Source organism: Equus asinus, chromosome 3, assembly GCF_041296235.1.
Source record: "Equus asinus isolate D_3611 breed Donkey chromosome 3, EquAss-T2T_v2, whole genome shotgun sequence".
Classification (NCBI taxonomy): Eukaryota; Metazoa; Chordata; class Mammalia; order Perissodactyla; family Equidae; genus Equus; species Equus asinus.
Window position 1 is genome coordinate 160,548,461 of NC_091792.1, and position 15,972 is coordinate 160,564,432.

Genomic DNA, 15,972 nt, shown 5'->3' on the forward strand with positions numbered 1-15,972 from the left:
CAGAGGAGGTGTCCCAGTGGGAGCAGCGTGGGCCACATGGGGCCACTCTGTTCAGGCTTCCTAGTTGTAAATTAACAGCTACACCTTAAAAGCACAAGTCAAAGAATATGCAGAGTACTGAGGGGGCACAGAGGAACAGGTGGCCCTGGGAGTATACCCAGTGTGAAGTACTGACCAGGAGATGTTGTCGTCCTGCATTTTATCCTACAGACCTTCTGTGAGCGAAGGTTCTGTGTCAATGGCTTGGGTTTGAGAGTACAGAAACTTGCTTTCCCTTAATTTAAAAAGAGTTCTGTCAGAGGAATATGGGGCAGCTCACAGACTCAGAGAAGAAGCAGAACCAGGCCTTGGGAAGTCAGGAGCCAGGCGGCTCTGGGGACCCACAGAGCGGGAGCCCACAGGGCCTGGGGTGAGAAGTGAGCCATGACCTTTTGATCCGTGTGTCACTTTTTTCAAGATTAAAAGTTCCAGCGCTTCAGATGTTTTGTTTCCCTCACTGTGTCACATGTCTGCCCTTGGCACGTAGGGCAGGACGTGGAGAATAGAAGTCCTACCCAGATTCCATGTTGTGGGGAGGGAACTTCCCCAAACGGAAGCTGAGATATTACTGAAAGAAGGAGTTGTCCATCTCAGTGTTATCAGTCCCAGTTTACAGATAAGTAAACCAAGGTGCAGGCCACGGTTCACACTTTGGATTTCTGACTCTAAAGTCCAATTTCTTTCTAGTATACACATGTATGAGTTAGGGGTGGGAGTGGCTGCAAGGAACAAAACGCCAACCACACAGGGTGTGTTTGTCCCTTACAAGAAGCTGCTGGCCCTCACCCCGGCTGGAGCAGCTGCTCACAGTGCTGTCGGACTCTTCCATTCAGCCACTCCCTTCGTGCCATTGCCTTACGGTTCCAGCAAAGCTTCATCCTAGGGCCCTCGTCCACACTCCAGTCATCAAAAAGGCAGCCTCGGATAAATTTCCACTTGTGTCTTATTGGTCAGAAATGTCTCTTGTGGAGGCATGCAATACAGGAGTGGGTGGAAGACGGAAGTTGGGCCCACTAATCTATAGGATCTGCCAGCTGTGCTTCTTTGAACAACTGGTATGAATTGTTCAGGAAAATGAAAGAGTATTCGGGATAGAGCAAGTAGCGTGGAAACAGTAGGGAATCACAGGAGAATGTGGCTCTTCTGAGGGAAGCAGCAAGACCTCACATGGTGAGAAGGAAGATGACTGTGGGGAAGGAAGAGGAGACACAGCAGGGCCTATGCCCGAAGGGTCTGAGCCTGCTGGGAAGACTGATCTTGTCCTGAGGAAGCTTCGGAGTTGGAGAACTGTTTAAAGTGGGAGTCGCTCAGCCAGCTTTGTTGTTTAGAAAGCTCATTCAGGCAGCACTGCGGCAATCTGCCAGGCAGCAGCTGAGAAATTTACATGGATGTGCTCATGATGCCTCTGGACTAGTTGTTCACAGAAGAGCCAAGACCAGGAATGACTAGAAAACACATGCCAGGGTATGTGCAGCCAGCCTTTGGCTCATTGTGGGGAATTTTCTCTAACTTGAGGCCTTCAGCAAAAAAGCTGAGTCTGACTGGCCTAGAGTCTGGAGAGTCATTTGGTGGAGCAAGGTGTTCAATGGGAGAAGCTGGGGCTCTGGGTCAGTGGAGGGAGAATTAGACTGAGCGTTGGGGGCTGCAGCTCATCCAATCACCCTATTTATCAGTTCAACACAGACCCTGTTTGTCCACTTCCAGGGCATCTGTGTGTGTCATCTAGGGCGAGGATGGACGGTGAGTGTGGAATGTGCAGTGTGGCTCCTCAGCTTGCTCATGGTGGGTGGAGGCTGTAGGAGTAGAGAGGTCAGGTCCATGTCCTCCTGTCTCTACTACTGTGTAGGCTTTGCATGTGGGGCATTTTGCATCTTTGTGGTTCATTTCCTGTAAAATAAGAAAAAACTGGGTTGGAGAGAAAGTGTGAGGTGACAAGTAGCTTGCATTTGCCCAATAAGATGCACGTTCTGTACCATGGGAACTCGTCTACTTGAGGCAATTGGTGACGCTGCCAGATGCATCATATCTGCCATGGAAAGACTTGTGCGACATAGCTGGTAAATATTTTTGTGAATTTTGTCACTTCCTAGATTGTGACAAACATTGCCACCAGGTTTGCCTAATTTTTAATTCTTTTGATCTTTTAAAGAATCAGAATGTGTGTGCGAACCTGAGGATACTCTACAGACTTACGATGGGCCTTTGTTCTCAGTTGAAGGCAAGGCATTTTATTATAACTTCCGGTTAGCAGGCACTCTTGCTCACTGTTTGTCCAAGAGCTGTCTTTCATTCACACCCATACTCACAGGAAGCAGTACCTGCAGTGTCTTTGAATGTGCAGGAAATGAAACATTGAGTTCTAAGGCCACCTTAAGCTGCACATCACTCATAAAAGGGTAGTCCAGATGACAAGACCTGAAGTTTTAAAAATGTTTTCTATAGGCTGAAAACAATTGCAATATTTTTTAAAAGCCTCCAATTCAAATGGAATATTTTTAATGCTGTAGTTAACATAAAAGCGGAGAGTTTATTTTACTTAATAGTGAAATGGACACAGCTCCACTCAATCAGAGTTTCATTGGGAAGCAGAGGGCATTCACAGGAATCATTGAGCAGAGATGAATGAAGGGACTGTGTACTGAGGCAAGAGCAGGGGCAAGGGAGCCAGCTGGGGATGGAGAAGCCTCCAAGGACAGGTACTGGCTAGAAGCTTTTCAACCCCTAAGCTTGAAGGGCAAGCTGTTACTAGGACCCTGGGAGAGCAATGGCGGCAGGGGGCTCCTGGTCAGGAGTCAGGCACCAGAAGCTGTGGCTGCAGGTGGAGAACTGCAGTCAGCAGTACACTGTGGGCTGGTGGGCAGGGGCCAGGTGGGAGAGAGGAAACCCACTTCTTTCTCCTTCTACCAGCCCCAAATTGGCAAAACCAGCCTGAGTGCAGAGAAGGAGTCCAGGTGAGGTGGCCTGGAGGGCATTAGCCCTTCCTCGAGAGTGAAGAGCAAGGCAGAGAATGGCTCTGGAGGGGCAGGTTGAGAATGTGAGGGCATAAAGGAAGAACAGATGAGGCTGAAGACTCTCTCAGGTAGCAGCAGGAAAGAATAAAAGAGATGGAAACTGATAAAGAGCTTGGAAGATGCTCTGAATAAATGGAGAGATGTTTCATGCTCCTGGAGGTGATGACCTAATATAAAGATTTCACTTCTTCCCACATTACTCTATAAAGTCAATGCAGAATCAATGAAAATTCTAGTTAAACTTTTGGAAATTCAGTAAACTATTCTGAAATTAAAATGGAAGACTAAAAGTCTACAAATACCTAAATCAGACTTAAAAATGAGAAAGATTAAAGAATATTGGGAGTGGGACTTGTCCTACCTGATATTTCTAAATATCTCTACCAGGTCTGGGTAATAAAATTGGATACTTGAAGGAGGACGGAGCAGAGGAGTGGCTATTGGATAAGAAACCAACCATGTCTTCTATAGTAGTTGCCTTAATTCTAGCTCAAGGAAATTAAGTAGGCTTTTCAGTGAAATGCAGATAAAAATAATAATTTAAGAGTAACATTGATATCTTTTCTTCCTATGAAACAGATTTATGGTTTGTGGCAACTATTTTGTACTTTGGAGCTTCCTCTGATACCAATTTTGGCAGGTAAGTTACCATAAAGATGATGTACAGTCATGTTTCTAGAGAATTCTTTACATTGTTGGGAATGACTGTTTCTCTCCTAACTTATTTTAGGGTAGGTAGTGTATCATGGGGGCACTGAAGAGGTGGCAAGCCATTTATTTTCCCTTTCTGTAGCGAAAGGGGTTGGACCCTATCACCTCTTGATCTAGAGGGACTAGAAGGTTCTGACATTTTGGTCATATGGGATCCCTCTGTACTGTCCAGTTCTGCCAGATGCCCTGGCCAAGGAGTGAGCACTGACCTGACTCCCAGGGTCCTCAGAACAGCAATGTGGGGGAGGATGGCTGTCTGGATGTTTTACATGTCACTGTCGTCCCTGGTCCTGGTATACTGTCCTTTAACCTTTTCCTCTTTGTGAGAACTCCTAGAAGAACTGTTGCAGGGCTCTCCTCTGCCTTCACCTCTGTATCCCTCTCTCTCCCGCTCTGCCCAGGTCCTGCTGGGTCCCTAGGAGATCAGAGCCTTGACCAGTGCCCTGCAGCCGAGCTGGTGGAGGGGCAACTCTATCCAGAGTGTGGCTGACCGGTGCTTGTCCCCAGGCCCACTGCCACCATTGCTGGGCTCAAATACTGGCCCTAATGGTCACTTCACTGAGGTCGGCTCGCAGCAGGTGCTGTCATTATTGTCCTTATCAGGGAGTGAGGCTCACTCCTTGCACTTGAGTCTTTCACAGAAATGATTCATTGATGCAGCACAAACATTATCTGCTTTGGTTTTTGAATCACAGTAATGGAAAGCCACAACATTCAGGTGAACAAAGACGAAATGGAGAGGACTTCAGCAGTTCTTGGGGTATGTTATTATTTCAGACCATTTGTACTTGTTAGCTCTCTCCTAGGATAGGGTGGGTGTAAAGGTCGGAAAAGGCCTTTCTGAGTTCTTCCAGTGGTAGTTCTAGAGTGACTTCCCCTCTCTTCCCTTCCTCGTTTGCCCCAGACTGATGCTGCCACTGTTCCTCCTGTCTCTGACTCCTGCAGGGGAGTACCATGCATTGAAAAGATTTAAACAGGCATTATATCTGGTTGTTCCTCCATGTAGATATGTGCATGGTTTAATGGATCCTCAGTGTCCTCCTCAAAGGTTCTTCTTGCAAGGACATTGCCCCCTGTAGTTTGGTGAGGGGAATTCATGCGTTTCTTGGATTCTTTAAAAAAGTAAAAACAAAACTTTCCAATTGTGAAAAAGGAAAAATACAGAGGGTTGGATAAAGATGCATGAAAACATGCATTAAAATGTTCTACTTAAGTTACTTTAAAGGAAACTTCGGTATAACCATCACCTTGGTCAAAGCATAGAAATTCCAGAAGCCCTATGTGCCCTCTTCCTATCAGAACCCTCTTCCTGCTGCCAAAAGTAACCCCTCTCCTGACTTTTGTCCTCATTATGTTGCTTTTCTTTGCAGTTTTCCCATGTCAGTGCCTAAACAGTATAATTCAGCTTTCCTTTTGAACTCAGTTGATAGTTGTGCCTGACCTCTTTTACTCAGCCTCTGTATCTCAGCTTCACTTATGTCACTTGGTGCTGTAGTCTTCCATTGCATGACTCTAGCCCACTGCTGATAGGCATCTGAGTTGTTTCCATTTCGCAGTCATTACAAACCATGCTCCACTCTTGAGCATGTCTCCTGGGCCCCTGGGCTTGTGCTTCTCTGGGGTGTAAGGCAGAATGGGGCTGCTGCAGCACAGGGATGGTATTGCTTAGCTTTATTAAGTAACACTGAATTGCTTTCCAAAGGTGCACTTACCAGAAGTGCATACAGGGGCCTGTCATTTCACATCCTCACCTGCACGGGTACCTCAGACTTTTAATAATAGCCACTTTGGTGAGGACATGATGGTATCTCATTATGATTTTGGTTTCTATTTTCCTGATTACTAGTGAGACTGAATAGCTTTTCTTATCATCATTAGCTATTAGGAGTTTCTCTTTGGTAAAGGATTTGCTCAAGTTTTTAACCCATTTTTGTATTGAGGGTTTTGTCTTTCTCTTATTGGGGCATCTTGATATATTCTTGTTACAAACCTGTTACATATACCGTCTCCCTCTTTGTCTTAACTTTTTACTTTCCTAATGACGTTTTTTTGATGAACAAAAAGTACATTAATTTTTAACTTAGTGCAATTTATTAATCTTTTTCTTTATGGTTAGTGTTTTGTGCATCCTGTTTAAGAAATCTTTCCTTACTTCAAGCTCATGAAGTATTCTCATGTGTTATGTTTGAAAGCTATTTTCATTAGCCTTTGCATTTAGGTTTACAACGTACCTGGAACTGACTTTTTCTTTTTATGTGAGAAAGAAATTACATACAGTGAACACTGCAAATCTTTTAAATTTATTGTGATAAAAGACACAACATAAAATTTACTGTCTTAACTATTTCCAATTACACAGTACAGTGGTATTAAATACATTCACATTGTTGTGTAACCATCACCACCCATCCATCCCCATAACTGTTTTCATCTTGTAAAATTGAAACTCTATACCCATTAAATAATAACTCCCCTATGATTTGGACTACTCTAAGTACCTCATATAAGTTGAATCATACAGTGATTGTCTTTTTGTGACTGGCTTATTTCATTTAGCATAATGTCCTCAAGATTCATCTATGTTGTTGCATGTTGTCAGAATTTCCTTCGTTTTTGAGGCTGAATAATCCTCCATTGTGTGTATATACCACATTTTGCTTATCCATTCATCTGTTGACGGATACAAGCAATTTGGCTTGCTTCCATGTTTTAACTATTGTGAATAATGCTACTATAAAAATGAATGTACAAATATCTCTTTGAGATCCTGCTTTCAATCCTTTTGGTTATATACCCAGAAATAATTGCTAGAACTTATGGTAATTCTGTTTTCAGTTTTTTGAGAAACCACCATACAGTGGTTTGGTAAAACCAAACTGAGAAACCACTGCATCATTTTATGTTCCCACCAACAGTGCACAAGTTGTTCCAATTTCTCCACATCCTGTCAGTACTTGTTTTTTCTGTTTTTTTGGTAGTAGTCATCCTAATGAGTGTGAGTTGGTATCTCATTGTAGTTTTGATTTGCATTTCATTAATGATTAGTGATGTTGAGAATCTTTTCATGTGTTTATTGGCCATTTGTATATCTTCTTTGGAAAAATGTCTATTTAAGTCCTTTGCCCATTTTTGAATCCAGTTGTTTGTTTTTTCTTGTTGAATTTTAGGAGTTCTCTATATATTCTGGATGTTAATCCCTACTCATATATATGATTTTCAAATATTTTCTCCCATTCTTTGTGTTGCCTTTCTATTCTGTTGATAGTGTCTTTTGATGCATAATTTTTAAACATTTTCATGAAGTTCAATTTTTCTACTTTTTCTTTTGTTGCCTGTGCCTTTGGTGTCATATCCAAGAAATCATTGCCAAATCCAATGTGATGAAGCTTTTGTCCTGTGTTTTTCTTCTAAGAGTTTTATTGTTTTAGGTCTTACATTTAGGTCCTTGATCCATTTTGAGTTAATTTTTGTGTGTGGTGTTAGGTAAGGGTCCAGCTTCATTTTTCTGCATGTGGACATGCAGTTTTCTAGCACCATTTATTGAAAAAAAGTGTCCTTTCCCCATCAGATGATCTTGACACCCTTGTCAAAAATCATTTGGCCACATCCACAAGGGTTTATTTTTGGGCTCACTATTCTGTTCCCTTGGTCTGCATGTCTGTCTTTATGCCCATACCACACTATTTTGATTACTGTAGCTTTGTATTAAATTTTGAAATCAGGAAGTGTGCGTCCTCTAGTTTTGTTCTTTTTTCAAGATTGTTTTAGCTATGCAGTGTCCGTTGAGATTCCATAAGAATTTTAGAGTGGATTTTTCTGTTTCTCAAAACAATGTCTTTGGGACTTTGATAGGGATTGCATTGAATCTGTAGATCACTTTGAGTAGTATTGACATCTTCATATATTAAATCTTCCAATCCGTGAAAATAAGATGTGTTTTCATTTATTTGTCTTTTTAAATTTCTTTCAGCAATGTTTTGTAGTTTTCATTGTACAAATCTTTCACCTCCTTGGTAAAGTTAATTCCTAAGTATTTTACTCTTTTTGATGCTCTTGCAAATAGAATTTTTTTTTTTAAGATTTTATTTTTTTCCTTTTTCTCCCCAAAACCCCCTGGTACATAGTTGTATATTCTTCGTTGTGGGTGCTTCTAGTTGTGGCATGTGGGATGCTGCCTCAGCGTGGTTTGATGAGCACTGCCATGTCCGTGCCCAGGATTCGAACCAACAAAACACTGGGCCGCCTGCAGCAGAGCACGCGAACTTAACCACTTGGCCACGGGGCCAGCCCCTAGAATTGTTTTTGGAAATTTCGTTTTCAGATTGTTCGTGTGTAGAAATGAAACTGATTTTTGTGTGTTGATGTTATATCCTTACTTTGCTGAATTCAAAAAATTCTAACAGTTTTTTTGTGGAATCTTTAGAGTTTTCTACATATAAGATCATATCATCTGAGGCTGGCCCGGTGGCACAGTAGTTAAGTGCACACGTTCCACTTCTCGGTGGCCCGGGATTCACTGGTTTGGATTTTGGGTGCGGATGTGGCACCGCTTGGCATGCCATGCTGTGGTAGGCATCCCACGTATAAAGTAGAGGAAGATGGGCATGGATGTTAGCTCAGGGCCAGTCTTCCTCAGCAAAAAGAGGAGGATTGGCAGTAGTTAGCTCAGGGCTAATCTTCCTCAAAAAAAAAAACAGAGAAAATAAAATAAAATAAAATCTCTTTAATTTGTGGCCTAACTTTTGGTCTATCCTGGAAAATGTCCCATGTACACTTGAGAAGAATGCATATTCTGTTGTTCTTGGGTAGTTTTCTGTATGTTTATTAGATCTGGTTGGTTTATTATTGTTTGAGTCCTCTGTTTTTGTACTTATCTTCTGTTTGGTTGTTCTATCCATTATTGTGGGTGGGATACAGTCATATGTTGCTTAATGATGGGGAGACATTCTGAGAAATGCATCATTAGGCAATTTTGTTGTTGTGTGAACATCACATAATGTACTTACACAAACCTAGGTGGTATCACGTACTACATACCTAGGCTATATGGTACTGATCTTATGGGACCACTGTCATATATATGTTCCATCATTGGCTGAAATGTTGTTATCTGGCACATGACTGTATTCAAGTCTCCAACTATTATTGTAGAACTGTCTGCTTCTGCCTTTAATTCTTTTAGTTTTCCTTCGTATATTTTGATGGTCTGTCATGAGGTGCATAAATATTTTTAATTGTTATATCTTCTTCTTGTGTCAAATATAATGTCATTCTTTGTCTCTTGTAACCATCTTTGATTTAAAGTCTATTTTGTTAGATATTAGTTTAGCCACCCCTGCTCTGTTTTGGTTACTGTTTGCATGGAATATCTTTTTCTATCCTTTTACTTTAACCTGTTTTATCTTTGGATTTAAAATGAGTCTCTTATAGACAGCATATAGTTGGATCATGTGTTTTCATCCATTCTGCCAATCTCTGTCTTTTGATTGGAAAGTTTAATCCATTTACATACAGTTAATTACTGACAAGGAGAGACTTACTTCTGTCACTGTGTTATTGGTTTTCTATATGCCTTATAGCTTTTTTGTCCCTCATTTCCTACATTACTGTCTTCTTTTGTGTTTAGTTGATTTTTTTGTAATGAAATATTTAAATCCCTTTCTCATTTCCTTTTGTGTATATTCTATAGTTATTTTCTTTGTGGTTACCATGGGGATAACATTTAACATTCTAATGTCATAACACTCTAATTTGAATTTATACCAGCTTAACTTCAATAACACAAAAACTCTGCTTCATTACAGCTCTGTCCCTACCCCTTTCAGTTGTTGATGTCACAAAATTACATCTTTATATATTGTGTGCCCCAAAACATAAACTAATAATTTTTTAAATGCCTTAGTCTCTTGTATTATGTAGGAAACAAGATTTGGAATTACAAACTAAAGTTACAGTCATCCTAGCTTTTATACTCATAGTTGGTTTTCTTTGTAAATCATGTAGAAAACAAAAAGTGCTGTTACAGATTGTTACAATATTACTAGCTTTTATAATTGCCCACGTATTTACTTTTATTGAGGTATTTATTTTTCCATATGGCTTCAAGTTACTGTATAGTGTCCTTTTATTTCACCTTATAGGACTCCCTTGAGCATTTCTTCCAGGACAGGTGTAGTGGTGACATCTTTCTCAGCTTTTGTTTATCTGGGAATGTCTTAATTTCTCCCTCACTCTTGAAGGATGGTTTTGATGGATATAGGATTCATGGGTGATGGTTTTATTCTTTTAGCACTTTGAATATATCAGCCTGCTATCTTCTGGTCTCAAAAGTTTCTGAGGAGAAATCCATTAATACTCTTATTGAGCATCTCTTGTATGTGATGACACTTCTCTCTTGCTGCTTTCAAGATTCTCTTTGTCTTTGTCTTTTGAAAGTTGATTATAGTGTGTCTCAGTGTTTATCTCTTTGAATTCATCTTACTTGAAATTCGTTGAACTTCTTGAATGTTTATATTCATGTCTTTCATCAAATTTGAGACCTTTTCAGTCATTTATGTCTTCAAATATTCTTGCTGCCCCTCTCTCTCTCTTCTCCTTCTAGGATTCCTACAATGCGTATGTTGGTCCACTTGATGGTGTCCCATAGGTCCCTTAAGTTCTGTTCACTTTTCTTCAGTCATTTTGTTCTTCAATCATTTTTCTTTCTGTCCCTCAGCCTCAATAATTTCCATCATCCTATTGTCAAGTTCACTGATTCTTTCTTCTGCCTACTCAAATCTGCCTTGAATCCCTCTAGTGAATTTTAAATATTAAGTTTTTTCAGTACTTTTCAGCTCTAGAATTTCTTTTTTGTTTTCTGTCTCTTTATTGGTATTTCCATTTTGTTCACACATCATTTTCTTGACTTTCCCCACGTCTTCTTTTGGTTCCTTGAGCATCTCTAAGACAGTTGTTTTAAAGTCTTTGTCTAGTAGATCTGCCATTATGTCTTCTTTTCAGGGACAGTTTCTGCTGATTTATTTTTTCCCTTTGAATGATATATATTTCCTGTTTCTTTGTGTGCTTTGTGACTTTTTGTTGAACCTGGACATTTGAATCTAATAATGTGATAACTCTGGAATCAGATTCCTCCTTTTCCTCAGGGTTTGCTCCTTTTGTGTTACTGGGTTTTTGGTTTGTTTGTTTATTTTGCTTGTTGTAGGTTGTCTCTGTTTTGAGGATCAGCCTGAGCTGTAAACTTAAGGTGTTCTCAGTTCTTTTCTGAGCCTTCCCCTGGGCATGCACAGTCACTTTCTGTTTTCGCCATATATGCACTTGCTTTTGACTGTCCTTGTCTTTAATATCTGGCTTCCAAGAGGAGAAAAAGCAAAAAATGAAAGAGGAGAGAAAAGGGCACCAACTCTTTAAATCCCCTGGAAGTCACTTCAGTGGAGAGGAAGGGGCTTGCAACAATGGAGGAGGTGCAACGACAATGGCAGCCTTCCTCTTCATCTGCACCTCTTGTCAGAAGCAGCCATCAGAGCACAGATCCCTAATATTTGGAGGAGAGAGTCCTCTTTGCCCACCTTGATTCCCATAAACTGTGTGCAAGCTGCTCCAGGAACACGTGCACAACTGCCTGCTGTGTAGTTGGGGGTGGGGATGGGTAGCTGCTACTGTGCTAAGAGCTGAAATCGACCAAAATTAACCACTTTTACTGCCCAAGACTTCCCCTGGAAGAAGCAAGCCTTCAACAGACTCCAGAGTTCTAGAATGGTTCCATCAGACAGATTCTGCCAGCGCAGCTATTGTCCAGGTGGGGAGACAGACTCCAGAGTTCTAGAATGGTTCCATCAGACAGATTCTGCCAGCACAGCTGTTGTCCTGGTGGGAAGACAGACTCCAGAGTTCTAGAATGGTTCCATCAGACAGATTCTGCCAGCGCAGCTGTGGTCCAGCACCCAGAAGGCTCCTTCTTGTCCCCTGTCAATCTATACCCCCAGAGATAGTCATTAATCTGATTCTGTCCCCAGTGATTTTGAGCTTCATGTAAATGGAACCACACAGCAGGGGCTCTTTCATTCTGGCTCCTTTTGCTCACATTCTGTCTGTGGGATTCATCCATTTGGTTGAGTGTAACAGAAGTGTATTCCAATAAAAGTTGCTGTATAGCACCCATTGTAAGAAGGCACCCTAATTTTTTTTATGCCCTCTCCCATTGGTGGGTGCTGTGATCACAGTGGCTGTGACTATTTATGTACATAACCTGTGGTGGATGTGAGTGCTGCTGTCTCTTGGTTTTATATCCAGAAGTGGAATTGCTGGGTCACAGGGTGTGCATATGTTACCTGTAGCAGATAACTTGCAAATAACTATTTGAATTGGTTGCAACCTTTTCCAGTCCCATTTGCTATATCCTCACCCATGCAGTACTATCGCTCTTTTCACTTTAGCCATTCTGATGGGTCTGTAGTTGTACCTGTGGATTTAATTTGTATTTCCCTCATGAGTATAATATTGAGCACCTTTCATATGATTGATGGTATTTTGGATATACTCTTCTGTGATCCAATTTTTCAAAGACTTTGCCTATTTTAAAATTTCAGTTAACTGACTTTCTTATTGATTTGTAGTTCTTTATATCTTCTGTATGTCAGTCCTTTATAATATATATTGAAAATATACTTTCTCCCAGTCCAGGATTTGGCAAACAATGATTTGTGGGCCAAAACTATTCTGTGGCCTATTTTTGTATGGCCTGCAAGTTAAGAGTGGTTGTTACAGTTTTGTGGGGTTTTTTGAGGAAGATTAGCTCTGAGCTGACAACTGCCCTCCGATCCTCCTCTTTTTTGCTGAGGAAGACTGGCCCTGAGCTAATATCTGTGCCCATCTTGCTGTATTTTATATGTGGCATGCCTGCCACAGCATGACTTGAGAAGCGGTGCATAGGTCCACATCCAGGATCTGAACTGGTGAACCCTGGGTTGCTGAAGCAGAACGTGTGAACTCAACCGCTGCACCACTGGGTCAACCCCTGGTTGTTACAGTTTTTTAGAAACAAACAGACAAATAAACAAAAATAGGGAAGAGTATGTAATGGAGAATATATGTGGCCCGTAGAGCCCAAAATATTTATCTGGCCCAGGCTATGTTTTAGCTTGTCTTTTCACACTTTAATAGTGGTGTCTTTTGTTGAACAGAATCTCTTCATTTTTTGTTTTTTTGTTTTTGTGAGAGTAAGATTGGTCCTGAGCTAACATCTGTTGCCAATCTTCCTCTTTTTTTTTCACTTGAGGAAGATTGTCTCTGAGCTAACATTTGTGCCAATCTTCCTCTATTTTATGTGGGATGCCACCACAGTGTGGCGTGATGAGCAGTGCTGGGTCCGTTCCTGGCATCCAAACCTGCCAATCCCCAGCCACTGAAGCAGAGCATGGAAACTTAACCACTATGCCACCAGGCTGGCCCAGAATCTCTTCATTTTAATGAAGTCCAATGAACCATTTTTTAAACATTTAAGATTTTTTTTGTGCTAAGAACTCTTTTTTTTTTTTTTTTTGAGGAAGATTAGCCCTGAGCTAACTACTGCCAATCCTCCTCTTTTTGCTGAGGAAGCCTGGCCCTGAGCTAACATCCATGCCCATCTTCCTCTATTTTATATGTGGGACGCCTACCACAGCATGGCTTTTGCCAAGCGGTGCCATGTCTGCACCTGGGATCCGAACTGGTGAACCCTGGGCTGCCAAGAAGCGGAACATGTGAACTTAACTGCTGCGCCACCGGGCCGGCCCCTAAGAACTCTTTGCCCTCTAGGAAAGATATTTTCCTGCGTTTACTTCTATAAGCTGTAGTGTTTTAAGCCTATCATCCATTTCAAATTAATTTTTCTATATAGTATAAAGTACAGTTAAGATTTTTTTTCCCCGAATGGATTTCCATTTATTTCAGCATCATTTATTAAAAGTGCCATTGTTTCTCCACTGAATTAGAGTAGTGTCTTTGTCTTAAATCAGGTTTCTGTATATGTGTAGATCTTTTTCTGGAATTTATTCTGTTTCATTGGTTTATTTGTCTATCCTTGTGCTAATACTCCCCTGGCTTAGTTACAGTAGCTTTATAGTATGTCTTGATATCCTATAGTAGAAATTCTCCATCTTTGTTCTTCCACATGGTATTGGCTATTCTAGGCTCTTTGCATTTCCTTATAAAATTATGTGATATACTTAAAAAAAAAACCTGCTTGGATTTTGATTGTATTTTCAATGTGTATGACAAAGGATTCCTATGCAGACTCTATGGAGAACTCCTATCAATAAGAAAAAGCCAGTTAACACAGTTTTTAAATGGGCTAAATATTTGAAATAATGAAATAATCTTTCTAATGAAAAATATGCAAACCTCTACCTGTGATGCCACAAGGACAGCACAATCAACCTAGCTGAGCCCAACCCAAATTGCCGACCCACAGAAATGGGAACAAACAAAATGGTGGTTGTTTTGGTGTGGTTTGTTATGGGGCAGTAGGTAACTGATGCAACCTGGCTCCCGCTTCCGCTCGTGAATGGAGCACTTTCAGTCCCTGTTTTGCTGCATGACCGGAGCTCCAGCCTGGCTGCTGGCCCCAGTGCCCAGCTGGGCCCTGGCCTCAGCCCTGCTGCTGCTTTGTAGTTCTCATCTATTTCTGCTCCAAAGAGACATTCATGTTTTGTGGGGGTTTTCCAAACTGTCTTCTTATTTTTCTCTGTTTATACTAATCCATTACTGCTGTGTGTTTAAACACAAGGAATGCATTAATGTGTGAATTTATTGTACCATTTTAGCTGGAAGCTCATGTTCTCTTAATTCTTTGAGATCAATTTGTTACTGAATTTTTTGTTTCCTAAGGTATGACTTATTCCTGAAGTGATCCATTATCTGTCTTTTAATGCTTTTGTTCTTTTGTTTTTCTTGTTATCATTTGTTTCTTTGACTACAGAGTTTTGGCATACTTTAACTGAGAAAATTGTTTCTAGGTTTTTCTTTTTGCTTAGATACTATTTTTTGTATTATACTTGTCCCACTCGTGATTTCTCTGGACCCTATTTGTAAACTTCTTTCAGAATTTTAGCCTAAAGGCACTTCTCTTCTGATAAAGAGTAGATGCAGATGATATTTCACCAGAGTTGATTGGTTTAGGCTCTGCTCTCTCTTTTCTTTTATAATTTTTTTTAAAGTACTGGCCTTCTTTTCTGACTAAAATGGTGGGGAGGCGAGGGGTTTATTAATTCAGCGTGTCCTACTGCTCTGCTCTGCTCAGCGCTGTATTTATCAGCTATTTCATAAGGTATGTTTGGTTTTTTTCACCTGGACCATCTGTGCCCTAGTGAAATGAAAAAGAGAAACCTTAACTACGTAGGAGTCAGGAAGGCCTGTAGGGGGAGCCCTCAAGCCCTATCATACACTGTCAGTTACTCCAAATAGAAAGAGAAGTATGCTTGCATCTCAAGACAGGAAAGTGTTTACTACTTTCCTACTGATCAGGAGGAAGGGAGACTTCTCTCCCCGCGAGACAGCAGCCCAGGCAATGAGAGACGCTGCAGCTCAGCTAATGAGAAGTTGTTGCTGCCCCCAGTGGACCATCCTTTGGAACAGCTCCTCCCTCTCCCCGTTTTTCTCTATAGAAGCAGCTCCCCTCTTTTGTTTTGTAGATTTGCCTTAGATTTACCATAGCATGCACATTCAAAATTGCAGCTTTTTGGTCTATTCCTACATAGACTTGTTTTGCGAGTAAAACAGCTGGCTGCTTTTCTAAGTTGACACTCAGCACCACTCATCCCTGGCTGTGTCCCCATTTGGGCTGGTGTGGTTGTCCAGAGTGCTGTCGCTTGTTTCTCCTGCAGCTGCTCTCTGTCAGGAGGAAAGCCTCTACATGGTCATCGCTGTAGTCACCATGCGGCTTGGTCCTGACTCTTCTGCCTTGGGATCTTTCGATATCTGGAAGTTTATGATGTGATGCTGGGTCCCTTTTCTAGTCATAATATTGCTAGAGAATTCATTCTTTCCTTCCTTCATTTTGGTGTATTATTTACTACTTTTGCTTCTTTCAGCTTGCTTCCTTAGGTTTGGTGGAGAATGATTCTGTGAGCCTGAATATTCCACCATGAGTCAAAATATGTAGTTTTTAATGTCCATTTTGGTAAATTGTAGATTAGTTTTTATTCTCATAAGAGCTTTTGTTTGGGATTTGTTTGAT

General features: G+C 41.0%; 1 protein-coding gene across 21 annotated transcripts in view; it reads left to right on the top strand.

Annotated features, from left to right (window-relative positions):
• POLN (DNA polymerase nu) overlaps window positions 1-15,972 on the top strand; it is a 171,399-nt gene that overhangs the window by 37,429 nt on the left and 117,998 nt on the right. For 12 of the 21 annotated variants that reach the window (XR_011502393.1, XR_011502390.1, XR_011502391.1 and 9 more), the window contains 4 exons: window positions 1,744-1,779; window positions 1,998-2,257; window positions 3,630-3,690; window positions 4,457-4,521. Coding sequence is in view for 17 of the 21 variants with exons in the window: in XM_070506379.1 (XP_070362480.1) it covers window positions 1,744-1,779; window positions 1,998-2,257; window positions 3,630-3,690; window positions 4,457-4,521 (422 nt within the window). In the remaining 4 variants the exon portion in view is untranslated. The remainder of the gene's footprint in view (window positions 1-1,743; window positions 1,780-1,997; window positions 2,258-3,629; window positions 3,691-4,456; window positions 4,522-15,972) is intronic. The other 9 variants (XR_011502392.1, XM_044767962.2, XM_014829715.3 and 6 more) reach the window with 3 other exon arrangements.